At 47.8% G+C, this 17077-nt stretch overlaps 1 protein-coding gene across 3 annotated transcripts in view; it reads right to left on the bottom strand.

Moving 5' to 3' along the window:
• The window catches only part of Gmpr (guanosine monophosphate reductase), a 38959-nt gene extending 30496 nt beyond the window's left edge, over positions 1–8463 (bottom strand). Inside the window, exons 1-2 of one of the 3 annotated variants that reach the window (XM_030247352.1) lie at positions 8148–8463; positions 1377–1496 (exon numbers count right to left, since the gene is read on the bottom strand). In XM_030247352.1, the coding sequence (XP_030103212.1) occupies positions 1377–1496; positions 8148–8234 (207 nt within the window). In that variant the 5' untranslated portion in view covers positions 8235–8463. Of the gene's footprint in view, positions 1–1376; positions 1497–2174; positions 2376–8147 lie in introns of those variants that run through there. The other 2 variants (NM_025508.5, XM_017315562.1) reach the window with 2 other exon arrangements.
• Between the last annotated feature and the right edge of the window lie 8614 nt (positions 8464–17077).

The following is a 17077-nucleotide window of genomic DNA, read 5'->3' as shown; positions in this document are numbered from 1 at the left end:
CTGTCACTATAACAAAGTATCTGAGGTAATTAACTTATAATGAGGAAAGATTCATTTTGGCTTGGTCTATTGAAGGGTCCATAGTTATTGGGACTGGGGCATGTCAGCCCACCATGGCAAGAGCACACAGAACAGATCAAAACTATTCACCTTATATGCCTAGCCGGGGAATAAAGGAAAGAGGAAGACACTGGAATCCCATAATCCCTTGCAAGGCCACACCTTTAATGACCTAAAGACCTCCTGCCAGACACCATCTCTTAAAGGCTCTGCTGTTAAAAAAAAAAGTACCACCCTGAGAAATACCCTTTAACACACGGACCTACAGAGAAACTTTCTCACACTACAGCATACACTAAAATTCATCACAAGCAGTTATTAATGACAAAGCAAGGAAAAGATCGGGGGTGGGGTGGGGGGAAGACATCACATTCCTTTAGCGATTCATGTATTTGCCTCAGCCCCGCTTCTGGCAGAGACTGAGAGGTGACAAACCACCAATCCTCAGTCAGGTGAATGCCCCCCACCCTCCACTTTCTGAGCTCATAATCTGAGAATCTTTCCCTCCTCATGGCAGCCTAATGATGCCTCCCAGTGCCTCCTGTGATCAGACTTGCCACCCACAGCGAGCAGCTTTCTAACTAATTGCATTTAGCTTTGTGCTTGGCAGACACGACCAGCAGAAACAGATACAAAGTTCCCGTGCTCATCCTCCAGAGGCCCTCTAGTCTCCAATGTGGAAGACTCCCACCCCCCACACACAAGTCTGTCAGGAAGCAAATACCTACAGCTGGCGTTTCCTCTATTTTTTCCCCTGAGGTCAAGGCGAGAGTCAAAAGAAACCTTGAACTTGCCTTGGAATCCACCCAATTTAGAGATGTGTCCTGCACACTCGGGAGTCACTCTGGGTTTATGTCCTGCCTGTCTACTTGACTGAAGGCCCTGGGGCAAGATGTCCCTCCTCGTTTTCTGTCTGCCTGACTTTCCTCATCTGCAAAAGGAGCCTACCCCATGGAGTTATGATACGAATTGAGAGACACATTATGGTAGAAACAAAAAGCACTCTCTAACACATGTGTTAAATATTACATGCAAACTGACTGTCTTCATTTTAAAGGGATGGCTCCTCTCCAATATGACTTTCATCCTGTTGCCTAACTTCTTTTTTGAAAGCCTAATTTCTAAACCTATCACAGGCATTTTCACAGAAGATCCAGAGCCAGAACTAGACCATCTCACTGAGGTTTAGACAGGACAGATCTTTGGACTACAGAAGCAGGAAAGATATATTCCTTGCAACAGTCAGACTCGGCAAAGAATGAGAGAGACCAGGCACCTGACACCCCTATTCTCCCCAAAAGTGGTTGAGTTCTCACCTGTGACATCACCACAGCCATCTCAAATGTCCCCACAGTGTCCATGTTGGCCACAATGATGGGAATCCCTGAGTAGGTTTGCTTCGAGTTTCGAAATGTAAAAGTTCGCTCAAGATCCACCTGTTGGGGGGTGGGGGGGGACACCGGAAAGAAATGAGTTGGCTCTTATGTAACACAGCGATCACAGCAGGAGGGAAGGACACCAAAGATAAGCTACCCCTCAGCCAGTAGACTCTCATAGGCCCAGTGTTCCAAAGTGAGGACAGCCCCAAGGAAACCAAGTAGTAAGCTATACCCACACACAGAAGTTTAAACAGTCCCACTGTCCCCACATCCAACTAAGACACTAGACATTCTTTCAGGAAGCCCAAGATCTATGTGAGGTCTCCCCTTCATCACTCCCCTCTCCGCCAATCCCTCTGCCACCTTCTCTCCTCACCCAGTCTCACACAACACACATACAAACACACACACAGTGACTCCCCCACCCCCACCCCCACGCACTGAATGGTCCATCCCTCTTTTAGGGAACTCCATCCACTCTAACAACAGTGACCCTCCTCCCTCCTCCTGTCAGGTCCTTCCCATCTCCCTGTTCACCTTGAACCACTCTACACATTTCCCAGCACCGAGCCACAACTCCTTAATCCCTTTGCCTTTTGGCTCTGCAGGCAGCTTTGTAACTATGAGCAGTGGGGAAGTGCAATGCAGCTGTCTGTTTCTGCAGAGACACAAGTGTGTTCCTCTGCCTTGCAGACAGCTGCAGGGAGGGCCCACCAACACTCCTGGAACTCCAACCTGAGCATGAATTTGACTGTGAGCTGTCAGGAATCCAGTCAGGTGCTCAGGCAGGACTGTGGGCTTAGCAGAATCACGTGCCAGAGCTGCCTGGGTCCCCCCAAGAAGCTGGGGGGAGTCAGAATTACTCCTGTGACCCAGGAAGGTCTTGTGCTTGAGCTTATCACAGAGCAGCCACTCCCATTTCTCAAATTCATGTCTGCCTGGGTTTGACTAAAGGAAGATACCAAGTGAGATACCAAGGGGAAAGAGAGATCCGAACCCCCTCTCCCTCGGACAGCTTCTACAGGGCAGCCTTGGCCCCTTCGGATCTACTCATATACCTGGCTCCAGCTTTCTTGGCCAAGTCCAGTTCCTCCCACTAACATTCATTGGTATTACTAATCACTCAGCCATGTCAGGAGGAATCTTGGTAAAGGAGATTGTCAATAAAGAACTTGCCTTGCAAGCATAAAAACGTACTACGGGAAAGCCAGGCGCACGCATACCTTTTATCTTTATCCGTGCTGTGAGGATGCAGGAAGTGGTCTGGCTAGCCTGACCAATTTGGTGAGGTTCCAGGCCAACAACAGACTTTGTGTCAAACAAAAGATAGGAAGACCCTGAGGCTCCATACTGAAGGTTGTCCTCTGACCTCCATATGTACACTGCGCACACACTACCCACAGGTAAGTACATGTGTGTGGACACACACGCACACTGCATGTGAATAGATTCCCTTTTTTAAATACTCTCTATCACTCATTGCTTTCACTGGACTCTGTGGCCAGGATGAACTGATGAGGAGAAGTTTGAACTTTAATCCTACGTGCACCCTGGTTTGCGAGCACAGACAATCGCTGCCTTCAACCAGCCGGCTCCAAATGGTTACCTTTTCCATTTTGTCTAACTTGCACTTCACGGTCTGAGTTAAATCAGAGCACACTGTGCTGCAACCCAGACCTTTAGCCTCTCTGTGCTCTCTTGCTTCTCCAAGTCCAGAAGGCTAGCCTTAAATGGTGGGCGGAGAGAGGAAGTGAGTCGCTGCCTTCCCATGAGTCTCCCAGATGGTGTCTCCTCTCTAACTGAACTTCCTCTGTTGGTAAAGCAAGCCAGGCTGACACCCTGCAGGATGTCTGAGGGAGGCCATTCCTCTCTGCTCCGCACTACTACAGCCCCCTCCCATCCTTGGGTCCAGACTGAAAACAGAATTCCTGGTCTCAAATACTCTTTTAATTCTGTCTAACATGTACAAGAGCCTCTGCACTCTGTCCCCAGCTGAGATCACAATATATATCTTGGCATACCAAAACCTATCTGCAGGACGCACGCATGCATGCCTGTATACATGCACAAACACACACACACACACTCACTCAACCTTGACAATGAACCCTTCACTTCCTATCTCTGCAAGGCAGATTCCTGGCACTGGAGGTATGGGGTTCAGCAGTAAAACCTGTGTTTAGCAGACACTAGGCTCTGCCAGCAAACCTTTCCCTCCCAAATGATATAAGGCAGATTCTTCCCGATATTTAATTCTAAGAAAGAGAAATGAACTTATCTGTCCTAACCTTATCTACCCAGACACACACACACACACAGTCCTCTTGTTCACACAGAGATAAATAGTTTACTCCAACCTCCCAGGGTTTTACTCTACCACAGCTGCTGAATGCCCCCCAGATACAGCACCCCAAAATACCCACTCAGAAACTCAAAAACTTCCCCCCCCCCTTCACCACCTAAAATGACTTCTGTTTTCTTTACTGGGTCAGTCTGATCATTACCCAGCACTCCGCAGGTCTAAAGTACACACAGCCACATTTATGGGCAGTTGCATGTAATGTAATGAGCGAGCCAAGCTAAGCTTAAGGAGCCACTACAGGAAATATGCTACACTGTCCTAACAAAGCAATCATGCATGGACATGGCAAGAAAGGTACAGGACAGTACCGGGAACACCCACCCACCCACACACATTTCCTTCCCAAATCCTTAAGGTTGAGTGAGGCCATGTCTGTATGTTAAGCCCAATGGACTGCCACCAACACCATCGCAAACAACTGCCACTTGACTCTGGAGTGGGAGAGGATGCCCCAGAAGCATGGTTAGCCTTTGGGGGAAACATTCCAGGAAATGGACCACAAAGGCCTCAGGATCAGATTGCAGCCGCTTGGGAAGGGAATTCCAGTATCCTGACTCCCTGGGACAGGCCTTTCTGGATACTGACGTGACCCCCCAGGAAGCTTCTCCACGGGTTCTTGTGCTTCTGAAATGTGCATGTACAGCTTAGCACCACTGTGAGCCGCGCAGTCCCTCAGCGCAAAGGGCATCTAGAGCCGGAGCCCACGGTTCACACGGTGATGATCTCCGCAAACATGTCAAGACCTCTCCCAAGCTGCATCAGTCAAAGCTTCCGTGTTGGACACTATATTTTAGAGTGCCTCCCTCGGTGATTCCGAGGCACTCGTGAGGAAGAACAAATCTGGGCAGGCCTTCTAACACCACAAAACAAAGTTTAAATAGGCTGTTACAGGTTAAACTGTGGCTCCCCCAAATGGTACTGAACTCTTAACCCTAGTACCTGTGAAATGGAACCTTATTTGAGAATAGTGGCCAAGTTAAGTTGAGGTCACCTAGGGTTTAGAAAAACCCTTATCAATGTTCTTATCAAAAGGGAAACACTTGGACACACGAACACCAAAGGAGAACAAAGGTGAAGTTACAGGGCTGAAGTTAGGGGCTAGATTTGGGCATTTACATGTTGAGGAGGGTCAAAAGTAGCCAGCAAGAGCTGGAGACATTCGTGGGAGGTACTGACTGCCTCACAAACAGCTCTCAAAAGAAACCTACCCCATAGACACAACTCAGAGACCACCAGCCTGCCTAACCAGGAAACAAACCAGCCTGATGGTAGAGCCACCTCTTCTGTAGTTCCCAGTTGGAGCAAGCTCTCGACACAATGCCAAGGTAAGAAAATACACAGGATCAGAACTGAGACTAATGGAGCCCCCTTTTACTGTAGATTCTCTCCACTCTGTCCTGTTCTCTGTCCCCTGTGGGCCAGCCTGTCACAGATGGGGACTGCTAGACCTATCTCTCTTCAATGGTCCAACAATCGTGATAGGGTTGTAAGCGGATGGAAGGCCATTTGCATGTGCCCTGTCCTAGGACAAGCAGATGGCTCTCTACAGTGCATATTCTCCAATCCCAACTTTCAAAATCTGGTGTTCACATGTTCAAAGTTAAAAACAAACAAACAAACAAACAAGCAAATAAACAAACAAACTCTTGTGGGCCCAAGAGACGGCTCAGTCACTAAGGCGTTTGCCATACAAACATGAGAATCTGAGTTTGATTCCCCAAAACTCAAGTTAAACAGCTGGGTATAGAGGCACACTTATAATCCTCAGGGTTGGGGAGGCAGAAACAGGCAGAGTTCCCTGGAGCTTGCTGGCCAGCCAGACTAGACTGCTCCACGAGTTCGGGGGGGGGGGGCGGGGGGTCAGCAAAAGTTCCTGCTTCAAAAATGACATCATAATAATCTTTTAAAAGGTGGACAGTGCCTGAGTGTCTGAGGGATAACACCAGAGGCTGACTTTTGGTCACCACTAGTGCATCTGCACACACACGTGTGTGCATATAAAGCATGCATAAATATGTTCACACAAGCAGAAATTCTTACTTAAGAACTGGGATGGGGTTGTTAAAGCCAGTACTGGGTCCCATGGAATGATGGTTGCCTCGTGTGTTTCAGAGAAATCCAAAAATCTTAACTCAGGCAACAAACCCTGTGGCACTTCCATCTTTGATACCTTGAGCTAGATAGACTTGGGAGATGACTAGCCTGCTCCTCCATAAATGCATTGCCTAGTTGCAACGACTCTCCCTGTCCCCCTGCCTCTGGAACAAATTTCATTTCCTGTAAGCTGATGAATCAGGTCTGGTTCTGAACAAACTGCTGCATTGGTAAAAACCCATCCCTGCCAGGTTCTGTTCTAGTTGGTATCCATTTTCTCTTATGCCTCCCCCTCAAAGCTGTTGAAATGTTAATTGCCTATCTACCCCACTGTTTCCAATCCGCTTCTACATATTATTTCTACCTGGGCGAACTCACTTCAAGCCCCTGGTTGTGCCTGCCTGATAGCACGAGAAACGCTGAGCTGGAACGGTAGAGAGGCCAAGGCAGCCCCTTCTGCAGTGCCAGGCAAGCAAGTGGCATTATGTGAGCTCATCCACCAGGCAGGAGTGGCCAGCCACAGGAGGCTAGACCACAAACAATCGGAAGAGCCAATCCAGGTAGTTCTCTCACAAAAGCTACAATATGAGACAACAGTCCTCTAGGGCACAATTCTCACTGTGACAGGTATACACAGATTCCAAGATTCAACCCAGGCTGGGACATTAAGAGAGGCCATCAGCCCCAAACCAGGGGTTGCATGACATCATACGGCTCACGTAAATATTAACACTGCCCTTTCTCAAGAGCTTTGCTAGTTCAGAAAATGCATAGACCCTTGCTGTGGATGGATAAACGTGTATGTGTTTATAAATAAGTGGCTCATGTCTAACTAAAATTTAAACAAACATTAAAAAAAAAAACAGACAAACACTGAAGCCACCAAATTATTAGTCAGCCTAGAATGCAAACACTTCATCCTGACCTGGGTTTAGGAATTTACTGGCTCCTAGTTTCTATTCAACACTCCGGGGGTAGGGGTGGGTGCAGGGGGGGGGGTTCTCTAGTGTTTATTTTTGTTCCAAGGGTTTGCCCTGTTTTTTAGCATCTGAAAGCACAGGATGACCAGCAGCCCCAGTGGCATCTAATCTGGATGGGTAAGAGTCCATCACTCCCCCTTAACCCACCCCCCAAGTCTTGCCTGGTCCAGTTCTGCCTCCAAGCTGCCAATACCCCTGCTTCAGGAAAGTTCTACTCTCTCATTGGCTAGCCCAGAAGGCAGTCCTAATTCATACCAACCCTCAGCTGGCAGCTGCAGGCACTGCAGTCGGGCCTGGGCACCGGAGCGAGTTGTTTGCTGAGGGGATTTATTTATGGTCTTGTTTGTTGAGCAAAAGGGATGGGGCGGGCAGGCAGGCTTAGCTTCCCCCAACCCCCGCCCCTGTCCTTTCAGGCTCTTCCTCCTGAACTCCCCCCAACAGAGCCAAGCCACGGTTCAGGAACAACTCCACCAGCGAGCTCCGCCTTTCTAGAAAACTATTTATCCTTCAAGGTCTGACCTCGGCCGTCTCCCGTCTCCACCTGTTCCCAGGCGCTCATCTTATCATGGTACAACTAACTTCCAAATGGCCCAAATGACCCTCACCCCAGCGCTGTCCGCTTGCATTACTCTGGGCTGGAACTGCAAGCTGTCCAGTACCGCAGAGTGCCACCAAAAAGCAGGTCCCCAGCTCAGCTCCTGCAAGACCATTTAAACTCAAGAAAAAAAAAAAGAAAGAAAGAAAGAAAGAAAAGAAAAGAGAAAAGAAAAGAAGTGCCTGCCGGGAGCGCCCGGCTTTTCCGCCCGGTTCGCAGACACAGGACCTGATGCTAAATCAGCAGAGGCAGGTCCCAGCGCCAGGAAACACTGTTCCAAATTCCAAGCTTGAATCTGCAGTTGTATTTCCCTTCCTTTCATCCTAGCCCCACTGTTTCCTCTCCTCCCCGGAGCGCCTCTCCTGAGACCATTCCTTTTAAAGTCACTGGACATTCGGTTGGTTGATCTTAGCTCCTCTGTGTCAGTGTGAACTTCCCCAAGCCCACCACCGGTAGGCAGACGCATTTATAATTCCAGGCCCGAACTAGCACCCCCTTGTCACTGGCCCTAACTAGAGACAATCCAGGTGTAAGAGAAAACCGACTGGCCTTCCCCCTTTCTCAGGTGGGGGAAAGGGTGTGACGCCCCTGCCTCGGGCACAATTAAGGCACCCTGTGCCTCCCTTTGCACCCACTTCCCCCTTGCCAACCCGAAGGCGGTATGCCAGCGGCCCCACCTCGGATCGGCTCTTGAGGCTGCTCCGCTTAGGTCGCAGCAGAACATCCTTGAAGTCGAGTTTAAGGTCCGCGTCTATGCGGGGCATGGTGCTAGCGGTGCGCGGTAGCTTCCTGCGGCGGAGGCGGTGCGAAGGCCGGCGTCAGCCGGGAGCTGCGGGGCGCGTGCGTACAGTGGCGCCCGGGTGGCTGTGCGCAGACTGGTGCTCCGCGAACCCGGTGCGCACGCCTTGTTCTTATGCCCGCGCACCCGGAGCCCCCAGCTCCGTTCCCCAACGCCAGGCGCCCCAAGGGAGCGCCCCGCCCCCGGCTTCCAGGTCCCGCCCACATCCCGGGTCTCTGAGCTGAGCCCCGCCCCGGGCCCAGTTCTCTCTGCCTAAGCGCCCCCTCCTTCTGCTTGAGTCTAGCAGTGAGCCTGGATTCTGCCATGCAGCACCCTAGAGAGCTCTGACCTGGGCTGAGCTGCGAAATGGGTGCGGATTAGACTTGCACAAAGTCTCCCATTCCCCGGGGTATACCCTGATCGTACTCATAGGGGTGACCAAAGGAGAAGGTTAGGAGACCAGAGAGTACGTTTTGTTTTGTTCCGTTTTGTTTAGGACCGGGTTTCACTATGTAGCTCTTGCTGTCTTGGAACTCACTATGTAGACCAGGCCTGCCTCAAACTCACAAGAGATCTGCCTGCCTCTGCCAAAGACATGAGCCACTAAGCCTGGCTGTAGAGTATGGCCTTCATATGTGTTCCAAAGTGAATTCCCAAACCCCCTCTAAGGAGGGAGAAGCAGAGAGCTCACTGACTTGGTCCAAAATGATAGTCAAATGCTTAGCTCCTGCTGAATGCTGGCAAGGTAGACAAAAAGATTGCTGGAGATCAGAGCTCACATGCAGGATTCTTTCGGAATACGTGAGAAAGGGCCACCTTCTTTGGCATATACCCATGATTACATATCACAGACCAAAGTCAACCTCCAGGCTCCTCTGGTAACACACATTTGTAAGAAATGTCAAGGCCCCTGTGATAGAGAGCCTTCTTGTTCTCACCTCCCCAACTCACCCTCCACTATGCTAGTTCCAAGGCTGTTCCAGCTGACCTGCTCTCCCACCTCCTCCTTGTAGAGGGTAGGAGTCTCTCATCATTTTTGCTATTCTTCTCCCCCCCCATTATTTTCTCTATCCTCCCCACAAAAAGCCTATCCACAACCAGTCTTCTTTTCCTCTCTGCTCTGGACTCCTCCAGGTGCCTCTGGCTGTTCTTTCTTTCTTATCTACAATAAAAAGTGTGGTGGTTTGAGCAGGAATGGCCCCTATGGGCTCCCATATTTGAATGCTTAGTAATCAACCTGTGAACAGTGAACCTTTTTGAAGAGATTAGAAGGATTAGGAGGTGTGGCCTTGTTGGAGGAAGTATGTCACTGGGGGGTGGGGGGTGGGCTTTGAGGCCCAGGGTCATTCCATCTGCTTGGCATGCTGTCTGGCATAATGGTAATGGACTAAGCCTCCAAAACTGTAATCGAGCTCCAAAGAAATACTTTCTTTTATAAGAGCTGCTTTGGTTGGTCCTTCACAGCCACAGAACGGTGACTAAGACAAAAACCTTCTCCAGAACTAATGAAAACTCACCATCCTGGAGCTTTCTTTACTGTGCCCTTACTTACAAAAGGCTAAAAGTTTTGGCTTCCCTAATTCCCCTCTCAGTGTGCCCACCAAGTGTTGAGACAGGCCTCCAGTGTGCTCAAGAAGAAACCATTGGGTGATTATCCAAAGAGGGGGTGGGTTTGAGACTGTGTCAGTCAGTGGCAATGAGCATGACCAGTGTTCCAGCTAAAGCAGAAAAGTGTGTATGTGTGTGTGTGTGGGGGGGGGGGGGGGATGAACACAGGAGCAGAACAAAACAAAACAAAACAAAACAAGGCTTACGTAAATGAAGTGTCTTGGGGCCTCTGTCTAGGTTGAAAACTTGGTCACGTTCCAGTTGGGTGACCTTGAGGGTATCTGACTCAAGTATTTTCATAGGTTAAAAGGAAAGGTTAGGGCATGGTGGTGGCGCAAGCCTTTAGTCCCAACACTCAGAAGAAAAAAACTGGCAGATCACAGATCTCTGTGAGGCTGGCCTCATCTACATAGTGAGTTCCAGGACAACTAGGGCTACATAGAGAGATCCTGTCTCAAAATAAATAAATAAATAAATAAATAAATAAATAAATAAATAAATAAATAAAATTTAAAAATTGTTAGGGTTGTTACTGCTGCAATGAAACAGTATAACTAAAGAGCAGGTTTGGGAGGAAACAGTTTATTCAGCTTATACTTCCACATCACAGTTCATCATAGAAGGAAATTAGGACAGGAACTCAAACAGGGATGGGATCTAGAGGCAGGAGCCATTGCAGAGGCCATGGAAGGGTGCTGCTTACTGGCTTGCTCCTCATAGCTGGCTCAGCCTGCTTTCTTATAGAACCCAGGACCACCAGCTCAGGGATGGCACCACCCACAATGGGCTGGGCCCTCTCCCATCCATCACTAATTAAGGAAATGCCTAACAGTCATTACAGACCTTACAGACCACAATCTGATAAGACAATCCTAAAAGCTGTTCTGGGGCATGTCCTTTTACTCTAAAGGTAGTTTTAGGTATCATATCAATAGATCATATTGATATCATTGGTATCATAGAAAATTGCAGGTCCACAGCCAGAGAAGGAGAAACATTTTAAACAAATGTCTTGAATTAGTTTTCTATTGCTGTGATAAGACACCACAATTAAGTTAACTCACAAAAGAATAAGTTTATCTGGGACTTACAGTTTCAGAGGGTTAGAGTCCATGACTATCAAAGCAGGAGCAGGCAGGCAGGCAGGCAGGCACCAGAGCTTATGTCTTGATCCACAAGCACAAGGCAGGGGCAGAGAAGGGGGGAGGGAAGGGGGATGGGGGAAGAAGAAACTGGGAGTGGGGTGAATGGAAGCCTCAGGGCCTACCCCCAGGGACACCCCTCCTTCAACAAGGCCACATCTCCCAATCCTCCCTGAACAGGTCCTCTACCAGATAACTAAGCATTCAAATCTGTGAGTCTGTAGGGACCACCCTCATTCAAACCTCCACAATCATGCTGAGATGGCTGAGCTGGTGGGAGACTTCAGCCAGGATATGGGGCTCCTTTCCCTCCCCAGGATTCCATAATTTCCCATCATCCTTCTATCCTGCTCAGAACCACTTCCTTTTCCTTCCTGTTCTTGACAGCCTCACCCATTCCTTGCGAACTAGCATGTGGTTCAGCTGACCATGAAAATACTGTTGCTCCATAGTGACATTTAACACAAGTGTCTGCAAATGATCAAGGTCTTAGCCCATCCCATTTGCTCTCATGATCTTTACCCCACAGGAAGTTCACGCATGTTCCTGGAAGCAAATCAAACTTACCAAAGAGAAGGAACATTACCACCATCAGTCCAGCCAGTGAAATATTTATGACCCTTTACAAGCCGTGGAAGCCCAACATAGAAATGAAAGAAACAAGCAGGCTCTGTATGCTCTGTCGTAGTCATTGTCCTAAAGGAAAAGCTGACTTAAGCTATCTGTCCTCTGATACTCTCTGGTACTGAAGAGGCAGAAGTTCTCTGAGGCCATACCTTTTCTTTCTGGAATATTCTAGATAATAGAATAATATTCTATTCTCCTCAGATATAAAATCATGTTCCTTTAAAACTCGGTATGGGCCCGGCAGTGGTGCTGTACACCTTTAATCCCAGCACTTGGGAGTCAGAGGCAGGTGGATTTCTGAGTTCGAAGCCAGCCTGATCTACAGAGTGAGTTCCAGGACAGCCAGGACTGCACAGAGAAACCCTGTCTTGAAAAAAAACAAAAACAAAAACAAAATAAAACAACTTGCTATGGGTTCTAATTCTTTCCCATGCATTGGTAGAGCTGTCTCCTCCAGATTGAAATATTCCCTTCTGGAGAGAAGAGGATATTTAGGAGCTTAGGAAATGTACAAGACACTTGAGGCCCCTTCTTGAGCTATGGAGGCTATGTGCAATCACTGGAGAAGAGGGGACTCAAGTACCATAGCTCTCTGCAAGTCCTGCAGAAGCCATGGGGCTCTTCCCATATTGCCTGTTCCGGGGTGGGATTTTTCCACAATAGAGCTGATTCTGAGTCACTCCTGTTTGTAAGGCCTTGACTCCACTGGTTTACCATGCTGGACTCTGCTTCTGTCTGTGTCTTAAATGCCTTATGGACACCCATATGAGGTAGAAATTTCTGGTTTCTTTGGAAACTCAGTTATGTCATGTGACATTTTGCTGTGATAGACAGGTGAAAGAACATTTTGCTGGAATGGACACGTGAGAGGACATCTGACATTTAGAAAGAACATGACCCCACAGACAGAGGGAGGAGGCTCTGGCGTTGGTTTGCCTCGCCCAGCTTCTTGCCTCTCTCTAAGACTCTGGGCCCATCAGTAGAGCCTCACAACTTCTTCTGGATCAAACTGCTGCCGCTGGTTAGTGTTGGTATTTTGCTAGAGGACTGGACTAATAATGAAGATTGGGCTATCCCCAAAGAACTATTTCTAAGCAGGTCCACAAGCCCTGTTTTCCTATTAACCTTTCTTTTCCACTACCTCTGGTGGGTAGTGGGCTAGACGGGAGGTTAAAGAACCCTTATTGAAGTAGGTTTTGAAAAATCTAAGCCTACACCCATATGTTCATTATCTGGGCCACACAGCCAGCTTCTCCACAGCCTCGCTCAAAACACAGGTTCAAAAGCTGGACCCCACCCACCCAGGGGTGTTGAGTGAAATGTTCGTATCACCAGATTCCTGGTGATCACTGTGCTTGGTAAGACAGGAAGCCAACTGTCCAGAGTCATTTATTGATTTTCATAAATGCTGGTTGAGCAGCAAGGAGTCGCGTTATTGGTACATTAGGAAGAAAACCTACTTCATTGCCTTTGCTTTATCTTTTTGGCACAAATGAATTTTTTTCTTTTTCTTTTCTTTTCTTTTCTTTTCTTTCTTTTTTTTTTTTCGAGACAGGGTTTCTCTGTTGTAGCCCTGGCTGTCCTGGAACTCACTCTGTAGACCAGGCTGACCTCGAACTCAGAAATCCACCTGCCTCTGCCTCCCGAGTGCCTCTGCCCCCCAAGTGCTGGGATTAAAGGCAAAATCACATTTATTTCATTTGTGTGGAGGCGGGGGGTGGGGACGTGTGGAGGGTAGAGAACAACCCACCTTGGCAGGGATCACATGGATCTGGGGGACTGAATTCAGGTCATCAGATCTGGCACCAAGTGTGCCCTACCCACTGAGCCATCCTGCCAGCCCTTAAATTAGATTTTAAGTAATAGCCTAAACAAAAAAACAAGTGCCCAGATGGCTACTTCTGTGAATGAGTCAAAAACTTTCCCTCTCAGACACCAAAAGCTCATATTTAACACCAACTCTTCTATATGCCAGGCTTTTTGTTTGTTTGTTTGTCTTGGTTTTTTTTTTTTTTTTCTATTTTTCTGGCTTCATCCTCACAAAACCCTATGCCATTATCTCCTTGGTCCTTATCACTTTCATATATACAGACAAGACAATGAAGGCTCACAAAACTCACGCAGGTCAAACAGGAACTGGGCAGGTAAGAGCTAAATCAAGGACAGCCTTGTCCCCTGCTGTACAGCTCCTCTGACATAGCCCGTGTCACAGGACATCTGTGTTACTCCAGTTTCTTAGAGTCTGTGAGTCTTAGCTGGCTCATGAATAAGACATTCCAATAACTTCTCATTGAAATTGAACAGGGAACATATACGGCGCACTTCACTGCAATTCTTGAGGTCTCTCAGTTCAAATTCCAACATTAGCATCTATTGACTGTCCTGGGACAGCTTGCTATCCAGTGCATTTCGGAGCCAGAACTCAAATGACTACTCATACTCTGCTCATGTTCTAATGCCTAGCCGTGTCTCAATACAGTTGGTTTTTTCACTACTTTTCAATTTTCAATTCTATGCCTTTAAAATCATCATTTTTTTTTTTTTTTACAGATTCATAGCTACAGGCAAACTTTGAGGACGTTTTCTTTTGAAGGTTTAAACTGTGGATCTACTACTGTATTTCTTTATGTGGGATCAAGAGAAAGAACCTGAGAAATGATCCAAAGATGTCCATGACACAGGCGAAAGCTGAGACACCGCTACCCTGGATAGACCGGACTCCATGTTTCCTGAGATCATAAATTTTACTTCCAGCCCTGGAGCTGAGGTCTGGTTGAAGTGGATGCTTCTTTGTAGGCTGAATCTCTGAAAGTAGGTATGTAAGAAAAAGAAGGACTCACTGGCGGCCCAGTGGTAGGTGCTATTTAATACCAGTTCAGTTTACTGTGAACCGAGGTTTGGAGTAATCATTCCATGCCACACACTAAGTTAGGTCAAGCCCTGGGTGATGCTAATCTTATGCCAACTTGACATACAAACTAGAGATGTCGAAAAGGAGGGAACCTCAATTGAGAGAACTCCTGCATAAGATCTAGATACAAGGTGTTTTCTTACTTAGTGATTGGTGGAGAAGGGACCAGTCCATTGTAGATAGTTCTGGTGGTCCTGGATTTTATAAGAAAACAGGCTGAGCAAGTTATGAGAAGCAAGCCAGGAAGCAGCACTTCTCCCTGACCTCTGAATCAGCTCCTGCCTCCAGGTTCCGGCCCTGTGTGAGTTCCCGTCCTGATTTCCTTCTATGATCAACTGTGATATGAAAATATATGCCAAATAAACTCTATTCCCCCTGCCCTCCAACTTGCATTTGGTGATGGTGTCTCATCACAATAGTAACCCTGTCTAGCACTCTTTCCTTAATTTGCTTTTGGCAGGTGTAGTGGTTTGAAGATGCTTGGCTAATGAAAATTGGCACGATTAGGATGTGTGGCCTTGGTGGAATAGGTGTGGTCTTATTGGGAGAAATGTGTCACTGGGTAGGTGGGTTTTGAGGTCTCTTAGGGCTCAAGCTCCTCCCAGTATGGAAGAGAGTCTCCTCCTGGCTGCCTTCAGATCAAAATGTAAAACTCTCAGCTCCTCCAGCACCGTATCTGCCTACATGCTGCCATGCTTCCTGCCATGATGATAATGGACTGAACCTCCGAAACTGTGAGCCAGGCCCAGTTAAAAGATTACCTTTATACGAGTTGCATTGGTCATAGTATCTCTTCACAGCAGTGGAACCCTAACTAGGACATCATATTTTGTCACCATCTGAGGGTATCCTGCTGATCTGTGCACCACATTTTCTAGGTGCTAATGTGGAAACATGGGCATGACAAGAGGTTTAGAGAAAGCTCCATCTCCTTTTTAGAGTCTCGAAAACTCATTTTCACCCCCTACCTCACCAGTGTTCTCTAGATAGTGTCTCCATTCCTCTCCCGCTCCTCCCTAGGACACCCAACACAGTTTCTTCAATGCCTTCAGTCTTAACGAAGTTAGCAAGCACTATGGGCTCTGCCTTCACTCTACAGAAACTTCCTAGGATAGTGTGTGTGTGTGTGTGTGTGTGTGTGTGTGTAACCCATGTGATAGGAGAATTTGAATGTATGGGAGATGGCTGGGGATGTGGCTTACTGAGAGGTGGGGTGCTTATCTCGCATGCACCAAGAGTTCAATCTCTAGCACTGCAGACAACAACTGCACACATACTGGCACAGGGACCCAGAGGTGGTGGCTAATGTCTGCAATGTCAGTACTCGGGAGACTGAAGCAAGAGGCTTGTGAGCTCAAGCCCATGAGACCAACATGTTGGCCAGTTCTTTACTTCTGCCATGACATTCCAAAATAATAGGGTAAGATGGCTATGGGAGAAAACTTTCAAAACCAAGGGCAAAACAAGCGTTGTCCTCATAAATGGATCAATCTCAAGTATCTGTTTTAGTATCAGAAAGCTAACACATACCTGTTTATAATATTGCTTATTAAGCTGTTCAAATATTCAAATATAAATGGCTGCTGAACACTTACCCAGTATCACACTCTTGAATATGAGGGTCACTGATACCTCTCCAGACCTCTGACGACATTAGCTCACATTTGTTAAATGGATACTATACCCTAGACACTGTTAAATGCTTGGAGTAATTGTGCTAGCCCAGCCTCCAACCCCAGCAGGCATTCCCTGGGGACCCATAAGCCACTCCTCCAGGGAAGCTTGTAGGCTAGCTGCAGGTCACCACCTATCCCTCCTCTCCTGCAAATCCCATCTCACCCCCATCACTGTAGTAGCCATCTGCCGGGGCCTCTCCCTTCTTGGATCGCACAGATCTTCTCCCTCAACCTTCCTCTCCACTCATCTCCTTATCACAGCCCCCAACTCTAGCAGGCATTCTCTGGGAACCCTACCAGGCAAGCCTGCCAGAGAAGGAAGTAGGCCAATAAAGCAGGAAGGCGAGCCTCAGATCAGTCCCTCCTCTCCTCCATAGGCAATCGCCCAGTCACATCCCCAGTGTAGCAAACAACCTGTTCTGGCCTCTCCTTACTCTCTACCCCCCATTCCCAGGGGACTAATCAGATCCCGGAGAAACATCTCATATTCCTCCCTCCTAGGGAGCCCCCCAGCCCACTCAGCCCATTCCTATTCCCAGGGGTCTGCTCCCAATACTTAGAAACACATTTTACCTGGAAGCCCCACTGGCCACATCTATCAGGAGCGCAGAAGAATTTCCTACCAGGCAACACATAGCTACCACACTCTCCTAAGAACCAGAAAGGACAACAGAAACCAAGGATCAGAATAGTCACCCAACAAATACAAGACTAGATATTAGCACCTAGAATTACAATCTTCCCAGACCTAGATGCCTAAAAACACAACTATTAATGTCTATGATATATGTCTCCATGAGAGCCCAGCAACTCTAACACAGCATGCCCTGAATATCACAACATAGCTGAAACTCAAGACCAAGAC

Source organism: Mus musculus, chromosome 13 (genome assembly GCF_000001635.26).
Source record: "Mus musculus strain C57BL/6J chromosome 13, GRCm38.p6 C57BL/6J".
NCBI lineage: Eukaryota > Metazoa > Chordata > Mammalia > Rodentia > Muridae > Mus > Mus musculus.
Note: the sequence above shows the minus strand (reverse complement) of the source record. Positions and strands in the feature narration are given on the sequence as shown.